We start from the raw sequence: 22,057 nt of genomic DNA on the forward strand, positions 1-22,057 counted from the left end.
TCTCTGAAAGGCAGTTTTTCATTTAAAATGGGTACACATATTTACTTTACCCTCCGTTCTAATAAAACTCATATTTGTACTTTAGGAAACCTATATTGAAAAACGTTACAATTCTGTTATACTTGTTAACAGTTTAGTCATGGCGAAAGACTTTTAAAATAGAAAGCTTTATTTCGCATATGTAATGTTTCATTCAAATTTTTTTCAGTAAATAACAGTTCTTTCTTTATTAAACATCGACATAACACATTCACTAGAGTCCATGAAATAAATGTCGTTTAATGCCTCGAGAATACCAACCTTCGAGATGTTTATCATTAAACAAAATTTTGTATTAGAAAAGGATTTTTTATGACTTGACTTAACATTACTTATTAATAGGAAAAATTCTGCTGTTAATTAATGTCCTTTATAACACTTCCGTATCACAGTAAAACAAAACAATATTCTCTTGCCTTAATAAAGCAGACTATACTAATATTCGACAAAAATCAATATAAATAAGAAGTAAAATTATTGGCTCTGGATTACAAGGTAAATATCAAACATAATTAGTGCAACAATGATAGTGCATTATCATATTAAATAAAAAAATGTGTAAACAAAATTAAAGTTATTTTTCTTTCATAGACAGTAGTATAAAATGGTATCATCATTCATCGTACCGTACCTAAGTTACTAGGAGTTATTAATTACTATTTAAGCCCTGTTCTACAATAGGTCTGATATCTATAAACCATAAAGTTAACGTAAGTGAAATCATCTGTATTACCAATAAACAATATATTGACAATCGAATTGGAATTATCTCAAAATAAAATGTTTTTCCACTTTACCATTTGGATACCATATAAATCTGTATATAGTTAATTAGAAATAATATTTCTCTACATGAAATAGCACCAATTAAATATTAACCCGTTGAAAACAACTGTATATAAATAACAATATTAATATACGATAAAACAAAGAGTAACAGTAGTTATTACAAAACCTACATGTTTTTCCTTAAAGTCTGTGTACATGATACATGTTATTTATAGCCAGTGAAAATATATTGTCTCCAAAATTTTCGAGCAAATGAATCACAAAAGTTACTCGCTCATAATATGTTTAATATAAATGGCTACGAAAGTTTCCCTGATTTATAATATTGAGACTTCTAACTTTCCTGCAGTTGCACAATGTTGACAAATTTATTTCCTTTATTTTAGACACTCTTAATTGTTTTTATGTAAATGCTTTTAATAATTGTCGTTATATCGTTCTGACGGAATATATCTGATATCATGTTACTTAATACAGGGTGGTACAACATAATGTGCATTCTGTGAAAAGAGATTTTTTTGTTTGTTCTACTTCCGAATTTGAATGTTTAAGAATAGTGAATTCATCAAGTGAGTCTATCAATATTGTGAGAGAAATGCTTCCGGTTGAACCAATTTACAACAGATATTTTTGTTAGAGTTACTGAAACAGAAAATGTGTATCATAACTTCGCACATTATGCATACCTTTTTAAAATATGTAACTATGCCATGAGTATTATTATAGTATCAGTTCTGATTAGATAAGAGCTTTTTAATCAGTTTTTATTTTTCTTTATTTCTTTTGTTTAAATATAATGGATTAATTTTGTTGATACAGTCAACTGTAAATTTTCTTATCCGCATTACTAAATCATTTATAATTAAGTACCATACTTAATATAACAATCCCTAAAATATACAAAATGAATACCAGTGATGGCTAAATTACGATTTTCATCTAATCTAGCCATTTCCCTGGACAAATTTCAAAATTTCTAATTATACCCGAAACTTTTGCGGTGTGATGTTCTCTGTTGATTATTAATTGCGCCCTTTATATCTAGATTCTTTTCAAGATCTGTCGCCCGACTCTAAATCTTCTATTTTTTTTTGTCGCTGCTTTTCTCGCCCTATTTAATTAAGAAAAAATGTGGGCCAATTGATTTAATTGTATCTAAGGATCTCGCTTAAAGGATAAGGATTACCATTTATCCGAACGAAACCATGGTTTTTATCATGGGGACTTATTAAGAAATAAGGGACATTTAAATTCGGTAGGGTTTTCGTGTTCGTTAAAACAGAAAACATTTTTACGTATGTCAATAAAAGTTTTTTTGGTACAAAGCAAAATTTAAATAAAATCCTTTGATCTCAAGTACAATTCGAAAAACATGAAATTATGAGACTATTTGTCTTTGTCTTTAAAAGGTAATTGTATAATCACTGACAGATACCCATTCTCTTTTCGATTATACAATAACTTCTTCCAATGAATGTCATATAGCACGGCTAAACAAACCTTCTAGCTTTATGATAATAATATGACTTCTGAATAATCTCAAAAGATGTATTCTTAGTCATATAGATTTCAGATCGTCATTATATACTATACTCTCTTTACTATATAATAATTACTGTTATTGGTATGGAAAAATGAAAAATATATAGATTTGAATTTAATCCTGCTAAATTTTATATGGTTCATACTTTATTTGATTATGCTACACTTATCTCTAAATATCATATAAAAAAGTAAACAACTTTGCATTAGTTTTATAAACATTTTCAGTATCCGTTTTTTGTTCATAATTTCTATAGAAAAACAAAACACTTTATATTAGTTCTAGCAGTGTAAAAATATGTCACACAATACTTTAAATTTTATGATAACAATATGATAACACATAGATTTCAGATCATCAATTTATACTATACTGTTTACACTTTATAATAACTGCTGTTTTTGATATGGAAAAATAATATATAGAATTAAATTTAATATGATATAGAAGAATAAAACTGCTTTGTATTAGTTTTTATATACATTTTCATTATTCGTTTGTTTTTGTTCATAACTTATAGAAAAAAAAAGTAAAACACTTTATATTAGCTCTCAATATTAAAAAATTGATTAAAGAATACTTTCAATTTTATGATAATAATTTGGCTTCTGAATAACCACAAATATAGATATAGATAATAGTTCGTACAATCCAAAATTAGCAATGATAATAAAATAATACAAATACTTTTTCAAAACGCTATTCTGTTATTTAATAAAATCAGTAAAAGGCCATGTATGGCAAGAAAGTTCCCTACTATTAACACAAAAGCCATTTCACAGTGTGTCCTTTTCTAAAAACTATTGCAATATTATGAGTCTTATCTACTTATATATAAAGTAATTTCACAAATGGAAAAACTTTGTAGGTGCTCCAATAATTAAAAGAGTTATACGCGAGGGAAATCAGAAGCATAACTGCCTGAGTAATAAAAGAAGTCATTGCCATTTAAGTGTCATATAAAAATTAAAAGCAAGAATTTTATAATACTTTGGTTTCTCCAAAGTGGTTTGTAAATATACAATTGAATTCATTTTGTTTATATAGTATTGAAAGAACTATATTTAATAAACTGAAGTAAACAGTATTATAGAATAATTGTAATATTTTTCCTTCGCTATACGACTGTTATAAAAGAAACCGTAAAATAATCCTGTATTAGCGATTGAAATAGTTCAATCCAAATTTCTCTATGGTTAAATTCCTTTAAAAATCCATATCATAACAATACTGGCTACGATTCCTTCAAAATAATACTGCTATGGCTCTATTAAATGAAATGAACTGACGATCAATCATCGAATCCAATATGCAATCTAGTTTGATGGAACGAAATTCCTATAGTTGTGGTCGGTTGGTTATACTTGAATGTATATATATACCAGATTTGCGTTTTATAGTTCTAAATGCACGTAAAGTTTTTATGCCTTTTTTATCTTTTCTAATGTTCTTTCTTAATATGGAATATTCAAAGTCATAAAAACAAGAACCTCAAATGTTCTAGAATTATGAAATAAGTTTAGAGGGCCTAAAATTCGACGGCATAACTTTCTAAACTATATATATAGTAAAATTATCATACAATTTAAAGTATTGTTTAATCAATTTTTTAATATTTACTAAAGAACTAAGTGTTCTACTTTTTTTAATAAGTTATGAACAAAAAAAGCGGATACTGAAAATGTATATAAAAACTAATACAGTTTTATTTTTCTATATCATATTCAGGGATAATGAACAATGAAGGAATTATGAACAATATAAAATTTATATTCTTCGTTAAAGTTTATTTTTTGAGTATAAACAATAACTTTAATACGAAAATTTACTTCTTAAATTACATAAAATCTACGATAGTTATTTTAAACAAATTAATCCCGGATAAATAATCAACAGATGACACCGTTCTGATACTTTTCTGAAGATTTACGTAGAAGGGTAGATTCTCAAGACTTTTTAAGAGCGAAATCCAATGGGGTAGTAACAGAACTTAGAATTATATCTACACAATTGACTAATGGCTTGATCCTGAAGTCGATTTGTATAGTTTCTGATTGAACGCTCCAATTCTTTTAGTAAATTTAACTTCAAGGAACTGCTGTCGTTCTTTTTTCAGTAGTATTTCTTAAAAGACCGTGAAGAACAAAATCGAACAGAATTATAAACGACTTTCTGAGCTTATTTGTAAGCGAAACAAGACCGTACTATAATTATTCCAGTTGTGGTAAGAGTAAACTACATGTACCAACGTGTGGCGCACCATGATGTCAAGATAATCCTGTGCTGAAATCCATAGCAATATGCTGTTTCGCTTTAGTTAAATCTTTTAATAGTTAGTATATGTAGATATTTTACATGTTACCGCTATGTTAATTTAGTTTTAGTTCTACCAAAACAGATCCAGCTATTTCATGCACTTCCTTCAATTACTTTTATTAAAACAATAATTTATTATCATTAAGTTAAAAATCTGTAATAGGACTGTCAGGTCATTATTATAGAAAATTTTTTATTGGGAATCGTTCATGCAGAAAAAGTCATATTATTCAATACAGCTTTCTACAATTCTATCTTTCTGTTAATAAATAGTAATAAAATAGTTGTATTATATGCGAATAATAATTATTGTTATGGGAATAAAAAAATAAATTACAAATACTTGGAATTAAATTTACTGAATTTCATACTTTGTATTTTATAATTTGTTTGATTATTATTCACTTATCCCTAAAAGTGATATAGAATAGAGAGAGTAGCTTATGTTAGTTTTTCTATGCATTTTCAATATCTGTTCATAATTTATGAGATAATGATGCACCTATTAACTTAATATAAGAATAAAAAATATTTTATACTCGTTGTTACAATGTTTTTAAAAAATATTATTACATTTTATATTAATCTTATCTCATAATTTTAATTAAAATATTTCATTTAAAAATAGATTTTTTCCAAAGGAAGGAGCGCATAAATTAGGATCGAGATGTTTTAATAAACATCAGAAGGAATTCGCGATATAATCAGACATTAAAAGAAGTTGGACTGGAACCATGAAGAAATTGCAATAAGGACGCCAGAAAGTCAAATTAAACGTAGAAAATATGAATCAGTGTTTTAATCAAAGTTATATCGCTTCACCTTGTAATATTTCCGGAAATTTGAACATTTTCCGCCATCCTCTTAATAAATACAAGTGAACGAAACTTCTCACTTTACTTAATTAAAAATTCATCAGGATTATTGCAACGCCGGTTTCAACTTTACTGACGCAGAAACAGCAATGACTTAGTTGTAAAAGGTTACAAAATGTGAACAGAGACAAATGGCTGAACAATTATTTCGCTTAATTATGACATACCTGTAATCCACTTGTAATTTATCACGGATAATTCGCCATACAATAATTTTAATATTCAGGAGAAACTACGATTAATATTATAAATAACTGTCCCAAATGTCTATAAAAGGATTAACTCTAGTAGTTTATATGACAATGTTTATCTATTTTTATGAGATGAATAAATATTACAAAAAATATTCATCAAAGGTAATAGACATAAAATAAATTGACAGCATCGAAAATAAATTCTAGCTATATATCAATCAACGTAATAGCATTGTAAGTTTTATTAATTTGAAAATATTTTCATTCGAGTTAAAAGGACTTCAATCATATTCATATAAACATACTGTAGCAATTATACTAATGGGTTTCATATTTTCGATCTGCCATGCATTGTTATTGATATTTAATGTATTTCTCTACCAACCAACCATATATTTTTTTTTATTTTGCTTTGACAATTTTTGATTTAATGTATCTGTAATACTCGATTGTTTTGTGAACTAACGCAGCACTATGGTAATTTAATTTTTGTTCTAAAATTGTATTTCATTAAAGGTTGTTTCGGTATATTGTTTTACCAACTAAACTGGCGGTAATTTATAATTCACTAAGGTTATTACTAGGTTATTTTTTGAAAAACTATTTTTTTAACCCTTGTATATTATTATGCAATTATGACTAGCTATTTAACTATAGTCTGTTTAAAGTTTTTTTAGTAATGCATCATGGATATTTGTGACGTCGAAATATTGCAATGTTGCCGAATTGACTCTGAGTTTTAGTTCAGTTTGGCTTTGACATACAAAAGTAAAGTGTAAGCGATGTCATTCACAGTACCTACAGTAATATTTAGAGCCGCAGCAACCCTCTAAAAAATATTTTAAATAAAATTGTAGTTACTTATATTATTTATTATCATCAATAATTACCTCTCTAACGGAATTTACCAGCAAAAGGGGGCCTCTATTATCACGGTCCTTTTCGAAATAACCTGTTAAAGTCGTAACCAATTTGTGACCCTGAATATCTATTGTTTTCAGCAATTTCAAATAAAGTATAATCAAATTTATGATATATTATGGAGCGACTTAAAATGTATCAAAATAAAAGGCTAAAATAATGTTTGCCTGTTTATAACCTGTAGTAATTATAACTAATATTTTGAATAATTAAGGGTACATCTGACAACCAGACGGCGACCCGTTGTCAGATGTATAAAAAATTCTTGAGAGCAATAGTGATAAGAGATTTTAACTCTTACCTATAAATTATTGTGGCTGTATAGTTAACTGTAGTTTTTAGATATAATATAATGTTAAAATAAATTGTATTTTGTAACATTTTTGTTCAATTATTTTATTTATATTATAATTTTTTTGTATGTCAAAGCCAAACTGAACTAAAAATCAGAGTTAATTCGGCAACATTGCAATATTTCGACGTCATAAATATCCATGATGCATTACTAAAAAACTTTGAATAGACTATCTACTATATCTATGTATATAAAAACTAATACAAAGCTGTTGTATTTTTCTATATGTATGTAGATATCAAAATAACACAAGAGATGTTCCACCCTATATATGAAAGGTATACTATATCTAGTTTACTGTGAAAATAAATTAAACTACTAAAGTTAATATAAGAACAATACTTTGAAATTACAAATAAAGAAAATAAATATGTTCTTATTGTGCCTGATATTCATTTTCACAAACTTTTCTATGAAAAAAAAAACGAATACCAAATTTATAGAAACCCGTATAAGCTGTGTATATTTTAAATGTTAACGCTGCATTCAAGATGAACCATAATACCATACTAGAAATTATTTTCCTATTGTATGTTTTGCTCTTCAAAATTCATGTTAGACCTTTTATCCTAGACATTTTAGGGTCAGTATTTTTTGTATAAAAGAGCTTCCATTCCTTTTTTAGATACGGCTCATATTCTGATTTTCTATAGAATCCTGAATGAAAAAGAATATGGAGCATTTTATTTGAAACAAGGAGGTCCATATTAATTTCCGGTATGATCGTGTGTGGTAGTTTTGATATTGAGGAAAAATGTGCAGATCATTGTGATATATCCAGGTTTATTATTAACATTTTTCCCTTTGAAAATCCAAGAAGCAAATATATTGCAGTTTTAATATGAAGTTTGCTGTTGACGCTTTCGGCTTTTTCTTTCTTTTTTTTTAATTTTGAGATTATATTTTTATTGTCAACTCTCGTAAACATATTTAGCGATAATATTAAAAATATACACATTGAAATAATTTTGACTAAAATGCAATATAATATTTTTTTTCAGTCAATTTAAAGATAAGTTATATCTAGACATAAATAAAATTCTTTAAACATCACTGAAATTAATATCAGTATCATATTCTTTATAAAAACGTCCAATTTTCAACCAAACAGGAGCTATTACTTATTTAGTTTGAAGAAATATGTATCTAAAGCGTTCTGATTACTTGTAAAAACATATAGTAAAGATGCTTTAAGATGTTTAAACAAGAACCTCTATCTCACCAGACATTGTTCGTACTGATTACAGCTTATGGTCATTGTTGCACGATATATCTACAATAAGTAAACCATTCCTGGGTTCTCCATATTGCCCTAATTGGAAAAAGTAAACAGAAATATTTTGGACAAAGGATAACATTTCATAATTTTGCAATAAATGATTCTCCATTGTTTATGGTCCATAATTTTTGAACCTATATTAACTAGATATTATTTGTCCTGGTTATAGCTCGTTATGATTGCTGTCGAATAATATATCTTCAATCAATATTCCTGGAAAAATGGAGAAAAGTAAACAATATCTTGAACAAAATATAATATTTTATAATTTTATAATATATGATGCTCCGTTGTTTATTTTAAACAATTACACCCTCCATATTCACTAGACATTATTCATTCTGGCAACAACTTTATATAATCGTTGTGGCATAGCATATTTTTAATTATCTACGCTAGCACCAAAAATGGAAATAAGTAAACTGTAATATTTTGAACGAAACATAAAATTTCATAATTCCACAGTACATGATGCTTCGTTGTTTAATTTAAACAATACCAGTTCTGATTGCAGCTTACTATCTATACTCATTGTAGCATGGCACATCTTCAATGAATAAAGGATTCTTGGGTGCCCTATGCTAATATAAAAATGGGAAAAAGTAAATAGCAATATTTTAAGAAAAATTTTAAAATTCATAACTTTACAATAACGATGCTTTCTATATTCTAAAACAGTATCTTCATTCAGTTATTACTAATGCAGTGAACTAACAAGAACAGATTGATTTTGAAAGTTAGCACACTTTATGTCATCTAAAAATGTATTAAGCCAAAACTCTATATATTACGCCGAGATATCAATTTATCCGTTGTTGATGGCTCTATTAAATATTACTTGGCTTTCCTCAAAATTGGTATATAAAATATGATAAAAATAAATGTCACATCTTAAAGAAAAGTCCATATTACCATGTTATTTAATATTTTTGTGTTTAAAGTTTCATTTTAGATTTCGTCGAAGTTTATTTACGTCTCCGCCTTAAAAGCTCCATGTGGTTTGAAGTAGCTTCATATATTTTTAAAGCCTCCTCTCGGAATTTTTCGCAAAAGAAATAAAATAGAGAGACGTTTTCTACAATATTATGGCATTGAATAAAGATCGAGATGATAGATGTGGTACACAAATATTTTAGTTTATTTACATAACATAGTGTCCTGGGCGCGTTAGAATATTCGTTTTAAACTCATACTTTCCGGGTGAACGTTGCGAAATCTACAAACATTTTAGAATAAATATAAATATATGTATTCGACCTTAGTTGACGTTTCTTGATAAATTGTTTAGAAATGCTCGTGTACTAAACACGCAAGTAGTATTAAACTAAAACGATCCAAATAAACGAAACACCACTCAATGTTTATGATTTTACCATGTTAAGCTTCTAAGCTTCTGGTAAAAATTGCAACATATTTACAACCAGGAGGTTTAGAACAAAGGTTGTTTTAGTTCTGGCTGTTGGCAGGTTGGGGCCAAATGACCCCATAACAGTTAGGAGTTAAGGTTTGGCAATACTGTTTATTTGCATTCGAGATTTTTACCACCGTTAAGGTTTTCCACTCTTTTTATTTAACAGTGTATCTAATTAGTATTTAATATATTACGTAACCTACTATAGAAATATCTGTTACATTTAAAAAATATATTAATCTACATTGTCATTTAAATTAAAAGTAAATTCTAAGAAATTTTATTTATAAAATTTTAAAATGCATTTGAATTAAAGTTTTTACTAAAAAAAAATATATGCGTTATTACAATTCAATAAAAGCAATAATTGGACAAATTTAGCACATTTTTCATATATATAGTCGTAAAAATTGCTATTTTTGCAATTTTCAAGTTTTTAAGTTTATTTACTGCCACTTCCGTGGTTAATAGACGTGCGGAAACTAAAAACAGTTTTGCATTCAATCAAATAGTGGGGCAATAAACTTTATATTACCGTCAGTGTTTTAGGTTATACGATGAAAAGTGAGTTTTCAGGAAATAAGTTCATATCTGTTTATGTCCCATACCTTAAATATTGTAAGTTCTAGAGCAACTTAACATGGATTTTCATATTTTTCGCCCCAAAATACATATATTTTCAAATTTTAGTATTTTATACAACCTTCAGTTATAGAATGAAAAATATATTTTCAAATAATGGGTGGATTCCTGTTTACGTCTCATATCTTCAAACCTATACATTCTAAAGTAATTTAATATGAATTTTCTTTTCTTTTACACCAAAATAGATATATTTTGAGAGTTTCATCTTTATCCGATAGATAAAAAATTTTGGCACTTTTTCCACATAACATATATAGTCATGGAATTTTGCGATATTCCCGCATTTTCAAATTCTTTACCGTCATTTTTGTTCAAATAATCGAAAGCAAAGTAACGAAAGCTATAGGAATTATAAATAATCTTTCGCTAAGTCGAATGGTAGTGTAATATTTTTTACAACCTTCAATTTCTAACTTACAGAATGAAAAATCTGTTTTCAAAAAATTAACGGATTTCTTATTATGTCACATAACTTTACAATTATAAATTCCAATACAATTTAACATGAATTTTCGTTTATTTTACCCCAAAATGCATATATTTTAACATCTTTATCTGACATGCACTATATATATATATATATATATATATATATATATATATATATATATATATATATATATATATACTATATATATATATATATATATATATAGAATAGTGAAATTTTGCAATTTTTCGCCATTCTCAAGTCAATTCATTCATCCATTCCATCATTTCCATGGAAGTAATATCAAGTCAATAAAAATTACATGATTTATTCAGAATATTATGCTGAATCAAACAATACTATTACAATTACTATTATATATATATATATATATATATATATATATATATATATATATATATATTATTGATTGTATAACTTATATAGTTATACAATCATAGATATAGATAGATATCTATGATATAGATAGATATATCTTAGATATATATATAGATCTTTATCTTTATTCAAAAGATACAACATTTGATCAAATTTTTAAAGGAGAGAAGGATGAGATATTTGAATATACAGCAGTATTTGATTATATATAGATAAGATCATGGGTCTACCAATATAGAGTAGCCAACATTATCCCAAATATAAATTGTAATGCACCTAATAAAACGTTTTAATTTCAAGTTTTTAATTGTATAAATCGAAAAAATTAACGTAATACCAAAAATAGCTTTTTATCGTTTCTTAAAGAACTTCTTACTGAAATCAGTTTACTTTGTTACAGTTCCAGAAGCCCGCATTCCCTTTACAGCTCGAAACATGTCCTCAACATCGGTGTTCATCAGCTGGGAGCCTCCAGACATCGATTTGGTTAACGGCGATTTCCTGGGTTATCGCTTAACTTGGATGCAACTCAACAATCCTAAAATTACTCAAGAGAAATACATACGGAATGCCAGCGTTACGGTGAGTCAATCTTTATTTCCCGTGGAATTGTACTTCGTTTAAGTTTTACCAAACTTAACTTTTAATTTCAACCATTCGGGGTTCAAATTCAACCGGAAACACAGACTTTTCGTATATAATTACGGAATAATATTCTTTCGTCGTGATTTGTCACATTTTTACAGGGTAGCCCAGAGAGAAATTTGCTTTTTTAAAGTTAATTAAATATAATTATTTTTTTCAAGTCAAATCATCATTATGACATCGTTGACAGTTGATTAAGACACTCCAACTGGCCACAAATACTCTGAATGTTTTTGTTGAGACGAGTTACATTTGTTGCGAATATTCAGCCTCAATTGCTGTTAGCAACATTTTTGGACTATTGTATTTGTATACCTTAAAGAATACCATAAAAAGACTTAAATGGGCGCTCAAGATATGTCTTATATAGATGCACCTAAAATAAGAAAAGGTTTACGAGAAATCAATTTTCTTACATTCGAGCATAAATACTGAATGATTTCCATTGAGTATTCAGGTTTAATAATAGGCATGACATCTACTAATATTTCCCGAAAGCCTGTTGAATGAATGTCTTTCTGTGCCACCCTGTATATAAAAGGAATAAAATTTACGACGTTACGAAGTTATCGAATCTGGTTGTTGTTAATACAATTAAAGCTCATAAAAAATTCAACAAGTTTTGGTTGCGATATTACCCTAATTTCGGAGGCTAAAAAGGATTTACCTCGGTTTTAGTTACTTTACATCTAAACCCATTTTAAATAATTCAGAAACAGTCTATTGATAAAGTGCAAGGCTCCATTTACAAATTATAATTGCAAATATCATGATTCACAAGGGACGACACAATATAATTTTCAATTAAAAAAACGTATTAAAAAATTTAGGATCAATTTTTTTTTCGAAAATTTTCATATATAAGGAATGTCAATTAATTTTAAGGGGCATCTTCTACGGATAAGTTTTTACAAAATGTGCAGATATGCTATTAATTTATAACCATTAGAATAAATTTTTGTTATAATCTTCCAGCTTCTGGGTTAACAATGCATTTTTTGTTAACTGTATCAATAATTATCATTTTCAAGACATCGAAACCAACAGTATGTTATTCATAATAAAAACGTGACTCTAAAAAGAAATAGTTTGGTGACATATATGTATATATATATATATATATATATATATATATATATATATATATATATATATATATATTGTGAATAAAGTAGAGTAAGTCACGAATAAAAGAGAATAAACAAAGGAGAAATGAGAAGGAAAACAACGGAATCACAATTAAACAAGAAACCCATGTCAATTGTTAGAAATTGAGTATACAAATACATTTATACTAAGTAAGATGAAGAAGTATTAAAAGAAATTCCGATATATTAATGAAGCCAGGACCATAATAAAAATAAAATAAAAAATTAAGAAGAATGGCTAAAGGAAAAATTCCTTACGATAAGAGATATTATGCAAAAAAATATCAAGCATAAAAAATAAATAATGTAAAATCTCAATTAGGAAAACAGAGCAGTAAGATATAATTTTATATAAAAAAAACCGAATCATTAAGATATTTACCTCGGTTTTAGTTACTTTACAGCTAAACCCGTTTTAAATAATTCAGAAACAGTCTATTGATAAAGTGCAAGGCTCCATTTACAAATTATAATTGCAAATAATATGATTCACAAGGGACGACACAATATAATTTTCAATTGAAAAAACATATAAAAAAATTTAGGATCAATTTTTTTTCGAAAATTTTCATATATAAGGAATGTCAATTAATTTTAAGGGGCATCTTCTACGGATAAGTTTTTACAAAATGTACAGATATGCTATTAATTTATAACCATTAGAATAAATTTTTGTTATAATCTTCCAGCTTCTGGGTTAACAATGCATTTTTTGTTAACTGTATCAATAATTATCATTTTCAAGACATCGAAACCAACAGTATGTTATTTATAATAAAAACGTGACTCTAAAAAGAAATAGTTTGGTGAATATATATATATATATATATATATATATATATATATATATATATATATATATTGTGAATAAAGTAGAGTAAGTCACCACGAATAAAGGAGAATAAACAAAAGAGAAATGAGAAGGAAAATAACGGAATCACAATTAAACAAGAAACCCATGTCAATTGTTAGAAATTGAGTATACAAATACATTTATACTAAGTAAGATGAAGAAGTATTAGCAGAACTTCCGATATATTAATGAAGCCAGGACCATAATAAAAATAAAATAAAAAATTAAGAAGAATGACTAAAGGAAAAATTCCTTGCGATAAGAGATATTATGCAAAAAATATCAAGCATAAAAAATAAATAATGTAAAATCTCAATTAGGAAAACAGAGCAATAAGATATAATTTTATATAAAAAACCCGAATCATTAAGATATAGAATCCTGGTAAAAATATTAAACAGGAAATTATACAATAAAAAAGTGAAACACCATGAAAAAAATAAAATAAAATTGAAATAAAAGTAAAGGTATTATAAATAGGTAAAACCATATTTAATAGAAGAACAGGAAAAATAAATCGAGCAATAATTAGGTATAAAAATTTAATAATAAGTGGATATTAAAAGAATTGGAGAAACAGAGACAGACAGAGATTGAGACAAGGAGAAAATTTCAGTAAAGCATGAGGAAGGTAAGAAGAGTTAATTGATCCAAAAAGGTAGAAAAAAGAAAAAACCAACGTAAACAACAAAATTAACGTACATATTAATACCGAAACAACAACATAAGATAAAATAATAATAAGTTTAGTTAACCTAAAAGTTTTAACAGAAACCAAGAACAAATTTAAAAAATTATTAAGAGTAAAGAACAAATAATGAGTAAACAATGGCATCAAACACGAAACAAAAGATAAGAGATCAAAAAATAGCAAACGAATTGGAGAGGTATAATAAATAATAGTAAGTACTACACAAGGAGGACAAAGAGTACCTCAGACTCCAAAAAGATATTTTTGGAAGCAGCGATATCTCTTGATGAGGTGTTTAGACCAATTATTCGTTTATGTTTACTATAAATTTTCAACGGCAATCTATGATATTCATCATAACTTTCTTCTTATTTGATATAAACAGGAAATTAACATCCTTTTGTTGGCTTGTAATTCGTCATTTCAGAGTTTAGATTGTAACTATTTCGTAATTAATTTGTTTTGTAAAAATTTCATTTGTTTAACAACTTTTTTAAATAATAGTAACAATAATAAAATATCTCAAAATTAATTCGCAAAAAAAATCATAATAAAGCAAAATATATACGATCCAATTTCGTTGTTAAGTTAAATTGCGCAGATTTATTTGACAGAAAATAAAGTTAGCTGATAACAACCATCCATTCGCCAAATATTTCCATTTATTCACTTGGAGGTCTATTTCTCAGTGGTCAAACTATTACGTACGTACAAATCAGCCCTGATTAGGCGAATTTGGGCTAGAATAAGTCGATTTTTCGCTTCGGAAGCAAATTGTGATGAATACTCGTTAAAGAACTACTTTCCTTCCATGAGCATAATGACTGGCCATCAAATGGAGTGATTATGATATTTGTTAGTGAACAAGAATTTTTGTTACATTCATTTCCAACTATTGAAGTTTCTAATAAACGAATAAAAAATTATAACTAATTTTTATTACTAAATAATGCTAGATAATTAAATGAATAAATAATCGTTATTTCCTTTCGAATAATTGAACATTTTGTATACTAATGGATAGTGGTATTAAAAGCTTGATCTCTCGTGAAGCTCCATTATCTAGGAACATCGCACGCACACACAGTATTAAGTCCAAAAGGAAAAATCCTCCTAATTTACGTCAAGCTTGTCCAATCAAAGTATTTTGGGATATATCTTATCAGTTCTTTCGCAGCCCACTACCTTAAGAGGATGGAAAGAAAGTGCGTACACAATAACATAGCCGAGTGAGAAATTTTATAAATCTTTAGAATTTTATGTTTCCTAATAACATAAGTTTTTTTATTGTCATACTTTACTTTACATTTTATTATATCCATTAGACTAAAAACCAATATCGTTCATACAAAATTAATTTGCATAAAGAACAATTAATATATATTTTATTAAAATTATTTACATAAAATATATATTATAAATATATGTTATAAAAATATATAATAAATAAAATTATTTATAATATTTATAATGGCTGGTAAAACAGTAAAAGTTCGGAAACTATTTTTAATATTAATTGAAATTTGTATTTTCCTCTATTACTGCATTATCTTTATTCTATCAAAACAACGTCGAACTAGTTATCGATTGATTTTTAATTAACCATTTATTAATTATAACAGTAATTAAAAAGTTATTAATTTGTATATTAAAATGGATTGATTATTAAAATTTTAATATGTGATATGGGAGTTAGTCAGAGAGTTTATGCCAACAAAATGTATAATAATAGATAACGGTGTTCACATTAATTGTTTTTATAATACTCACAATCGAAGAAGAACTATTATCTTGCCCGATAATAGAAAAAGTTTTCCACTAAAGAAATTACTTATACAACAAATGTGGCTATAAGAACACCCATCACGTTTACAGAAACTGATATTAACTGTTCAATGGCAGGCTGTCACTTTTATTAAAAAAATAACTATAACTTTATATTTTATTAAATTTATATTATATATCTAAATATCCCTAATTTATAAATTCTATAGCAATTTAACATAGATGTTAGTGTATGTCGCCTCCAAAATAGTTCTTGTAGACTTTTTTCATATATATAGCCCAGAAAATGTACCATTTCCAATTTGTTTAGTAATTTCCGTTCGAATAATCGTAACGTAATGAAAATTTCAGAGATTATAAAGAATTTTACGTTGAATCCAATGGTAATATAGCTTTGTTTATACAACCTTTAGTTTTTAAGTTATGAGAAAAAAGTGTATTTTCAAAAAATTAGCGTATTTTTATTTATGTCGCAATTCTAAAGCAATTTAACATGGATTTTCATTTCTTTTACCCCAAGATTCATTTTATTTTAATATTTTTACCTTTATCTGAGAGATAAAAGTTTTTAACATTTTTTTCCATGTATATAGTCGTGGAAAGTTGCTATTTTCGTGAATTTTCATGTTTTTTGCTACCATTTCCATCCAAATAATCACAGATTATAGAAAATTATAGGGATTATACAGATTTTTATGATGAATCGAGGGATAGTACCACAATTATTATATAGTCTTAAGTTACCAAGTTATACAATGAAAAATGTATTTTCAAAAAATGATCGTATTTCTCTTTATGTCGTATATCTTGAAAATTATAAATTATAAAGCAATTTAACATGAATTTTAGATTTTTTCACCCCAAAATACATATAATTTGAGAGTTTTGTCTTTATCTGAGAGGTAAACAGTTTTGGCACTTTTCCATATATGTAGTCATGAAATTTGACAGTTGGCCAAGGCTGTACACATTGTCTACATTTAGCGTAGATATATTTCGACCCTTGAATTTTAATTTGGTTTCAAGATCATCGGACATCGGTTTTTTAAGGTTCAACAAGAATGTTAATGGCCCAATACCTCCAAATTCATAAAACAACAAATGTAAGATATTGTTGTACTATTTTAAACGAATTGACCAAAGGTTCATGAAAAAAGGCTCGGTAAACGTATCTGCTTCCAGAATACAACAACAAAAATTCCTAATATTTGGGAATTAAAGCACTAATTATTTCAAGATCCATCTTATTCTTCGTAGAAAATTATTTTCTACAGAGAAATACGTAATAGTTGCCAGAATTATTTTATTTTACTTTTCAGTTTAAAAAGTTATACAGAAAATGTATACAACTATAAAGATGTTTTTCACTTCTGTTTCATCTCCATGATCTTTTCTAACATCCTGAAATGTCCTGCCTTATTAAGGATCTAGTTACACAATTGTATTGTCTAAAATACTGGTTATGTTAACAAAAACTGTTGTACTGAAATTAGAAAATGTTCCTTAGAGAAATATTGGTTTCCATTATTTGTTAGTGTTTGTTAGTTATATTGGTAATTTTGTCAATGTGACGTACTTTTAAATACATTTTCTTAAAACTAAACTGCTGTTTTTGACTTATTAAATGTTTGTATTTTCTTCAATAAAAAGTTGAATGACAATGAGTTTAGATTTTACCAAAATGTGCAAAGATTAATATTACCAATTAATTTCTATATTGCCCTTATTTTTATATAAACTATAACCGGCTTATTTTATTAAATTTATGTGATAAATCTAATTACTATCGAGCTCTTGTGTCTTTCAAACGTCAGGTAACAGAATTCCTCAATTATTGCGTTAATAATATGTCTTACCAAATTCACCTTAATATTGGGAAACAAACCGACGTATATGCAATTTGCATGTACCTAAATTTAGCATATATGGGAACTTGACTTGGAACTTGGAAAGGATATAAGCGGGTTCTCATCCGTATATGAATTTTGATGCAAACTTTGTTATCAGCAACTCCTCAAACCTCAAAGTTTCAGTCACTAGTATAGACAGTGGATTAAGTCTTATGAATAATTTCCACTATAATCATTAAATATATTTAATTGCCTATAGCTAACATAATGATATGCTTTATATATGAAAAGGGTTCGAAATTGTATATGAAATATATTTTGAAAAATCATTCTTATCTTTAACTTTGTATCCATTAAGTATTATTCATAAACTAACTGAAATAGAACCTTTTATGGCTTCAATTAACTAGGGAGCAGGAAAAACTCACATGATGCCATATCTGGTGAATATAACTTGATGGATTGCTCTTTTTGAGTCTCAAATATTAAGTTACAAAAAAATCGTCACGTAATTTTTATCTTGAAATCTACCTCAGTTGGTAACAAATCTGTAAAAGAAACATCTGGCTTGATCTATATGATATGAATTAAACAGAAAATTATATTCCAAAAGTATCAATGTTAATGACCTAAATAATTACGTATTTTATGCATTAATTTCATTTTCCAAGACCAAAAATTGAGCTATATATAATTAGTATTAGACTGCAATTTAAAAAAATACAACAAACTAACTATTTACATAATTAATATCACCGTATTCGTCATATCTGGATCCCGGGGATCATTATTTATGATCCAGAAAATGTATTTTTGAAAAATGTCTGAAATATAGAGATATTATAAATAAAATGGTTTACAGTTATTAAATAAGAATGTTCCTATGGAAAGAATTAAGCCTTAAATTGATTTTTCTTAAGAATTAGTCTTAAGTGTTTTTCTTAAAATGCCACTCTTCTGTCTCCTCTTGTTATTCTTTCTATTACCATTCTGTTTTATAAAGGAAAAAATTTGTTTTTAAAAGGAGAAAATAAAAAATCATGTTTGAAAATGATCCCTGAATAATAAATGTTCAATTTAGAGTCCATAGTTCGCTCTTAACAAGGATCTCCAAGACGTTTTAGGAGAATTAGTCCCCAGACATTGACCCCACGTATGCTTAAATGGCTCCTTGGGAACAAAACTATGCTATCAATTTCCTATGAATAAGAAAACTAGATCTTATATTAGATATCTTACTTAATAGTATAATTTTAACCAATATCTTACAGCGTTTTGAGTTAATCGCTATATTTGCGTTTACCGCAATCTTTCGAGGTAACTCCAGAATTATATCGTTAAATTATTTATCGGAAAATTATTTAAAAGTGATTTATATTGTTTTCTGTTGGTATAACATAATATATACATTTTCGTTTAAGAAATAGTTATAATTATTAGTAGTTTGAAGCTCACGTAAAATAGAAGGTCCAGGTACTATGCAATTCAGTAATTTAACGCGACTGCTATCATTGTGGTTGTCTGATAAAGAGGTGATGACAAATATAAATTTTAATATTATCATAAGCTTTATTTTATTTTGCATTGCAAATGAATTGGTAGTATCGTTTCAGGCCATCAACAGCTGATATAACAGATGTCTACTTGTCTCTCTTATGATGTCCTTGCACATATTTTGATCGGCTATTGATAGATATGCGAAGTGTCAATATAAACAACCTAATTTAACTCTTAAATTCGATATGTTTAATATGTCTCTATATAAAATAACAGTTTTCCATTTAGTATTATTGCTTTTATCGTTTGACTTAAAGAGATGTGCTGATATTCTCATTAAAACCCTTTTTGGACTTCCCACTTATTTCCAATGATATGGAAGTGGTGATTTAGATATCAGTGGTATGGAATGACCTGGAGAACCAAGAAGGTGTAGTGCGCATACTCACCAAACATAGTGCTTCCTGATTACCACGTGCTCAAGTATGGCTTGACTGTTACATGGTTTCGAAATGCTGAAGAAATGATTTTTAACCAGCGAAAAATTGAGAAAACTAATATACATACATTTTAAATTCTATAATTACATATGAAAATATATTTATCAAAATACCTGACACGATGTAACATATTTTTATTCGCGTAAATAAACAAATATAATTTGATTATAAACAAGAATTTATTTTATACGAAATTAACATTTGAAATAACGTCAACCAATCGACATCCGCGAATTATATTCGAAAACTCTATTTCAAACGTGATTATGTTACCTCGGTTTGCCCAAAATAAAAACAACAAATTGGACCGAAATATAATCTTGTGTTAAATTAATCATCTCTGAAATTAATTTAGATTTCGATTTGACGTGTGCTTGTTCTAACTTTTTTATCGCACATTTATATTCGTAGCTAATACTACGGTTTAATAATATGTCGACCAACCAACAAATTTATTCTAACCTACCTAATTTATAATTATATTTGAAATTCATTAAAATAGTTCTTCACTATAGGTGGTAGAAAGAAAAATATTAAAGTTTATTATTGAGGTTAATAATAATTATTTTACAATGAATACAGAGTAAGTATGAGTAAAATAGCAGAAACAATGGACAAGTAAGTGAAAAGGAGGAAGATAATGATAAGATACTTATAAGGTAGAAGTGACAAACATCAAAGAATCTACAAATCTTTAGAAGCTGCGCTGCCTCTGCCATTATTTCAACAGCTAAACTATGTACATGTGTAGTAAAGTACTGGCGAAGTTGTTTCTCCTAGTTGAACATGTTCCTTATTTTATTGTATAATCTCTAGATAACCCAAACTTAGTTTTTATTACGATTTATCAACATGTCTGTCTATTGTACCTTTTAGACTCTTATACTATACTTATCTATCTTTTAGACTATATACTCTTAAATAATATCGTTTAAATGCTGCTATTATAACCTGATCTAATGGTTGCAGAAGCGAAGCTATGTCGGGAGGTAAATATTGTATTTTCACAGTGGGATCGACTAAATTTAAGGTCTCTGGATATCCGGGCGCATCACCAATAGACACACCCAATAAGTACCTTAAATAATAGTGACTTTCATACCAAATGCTTTTTAACACTAGGCACAAAACAATTAGTAAACCAGTATGTAAATAGCGTCATCGTAACCCAAGCATTAAAATTTGTTTTCCACAACACAGACAGACAGTCTTTATTTTTATTTTTCATTGGCCAAAAGGGTAAACAAGCATTGAGTTCACCATAAAATGTCTTGTGGCGTTACAACAAAACAAGAGTTAATCGGTCCTTAGCTAGCTTTATTTATTATTCTCTTAGAACTACAATAATCTGCCCGTGGGCAATAAGTATTATTATACGATTTCCGTTATATAATATAACTATCCTGACATGTAGAAAAGCGCTTCAGTAAGTGATCTGCTGTAAAACTTATAATCTAAATCTTATTCTAAAATCTATTCTAACTTATTCTAGAGATTATTAGATCTCACTCTATGTGTCTATTAATCAGTTCGTATGGTAGTTTGCGTTTGAACCTATGCACTACACTGTCATCGCGCACGTTTAACTCTTTGTCGAGTGCATTGGGATGCACTAATAGTCTTTCAGACTACTAACATTTTGGAATTAGTTTGTTGGAGACGTATTATGGGGCATCGACGATGACTCGCAATACTTTATTCGGGAACCTTTGGAGGATATCTATGTTAAATTTGCTAAGTATTATAAGTATTGACTTATACAGCAAAACCTTGTTATCTAATGATAATTTAGATTTACGCCCTATCAGCCAATACATTTGGTTTAGTTTAAGCTCAAGCTGTTTGCGTTTTGTCACTATATATATTCTTCCATGTCAAACATCCATCAAAAT

At 27.4% G+C, this 22,057-nt stretch overlaps 1 protein-coding gene across 1 annotated transcript in view; it reads left to right on the forward strand.

Moving 5' to 3' along the window:
- Positions 1–22,057, forward strand: part of LOC143197508 (putative receptor-type tyrosine-protein phosphatase mosPTP-1) — a 277,664-nt gene that overhangs the window by 246,915 nt on the left and 8,692 nt on the right. Inside the window, exon 6 of the mRNA XM_076406044.1 lies at positions 11,597–11,778. Within this exon, the coding sequence (XP_076262159.1) occupies positions 11,597–11,778 (182 nt within the window). The remainder of the gene's footprint in view (positions 1–11,596; positions 11,779–22,057) is intronic.

This window comes from Rhynchophorus ferrugineus, unplaced genomic scaffold (genome assembly GCF_030347505.1).
Source record: "Rhynchophorus ferrugineus isolate W39M unplaced genomic scaffold, kcgeb_rfMv2 rfM5, whole genome shotgun sequence".
In the NCBI taxonomy this organism is placed as follows: domain Eukaryota; kingdom Metazoa; phylum Arthropoda; class Insecta; order Coleoptera; family Curculionidae; genus Rhynchophorus; species Rhynchophorus ferrugineus.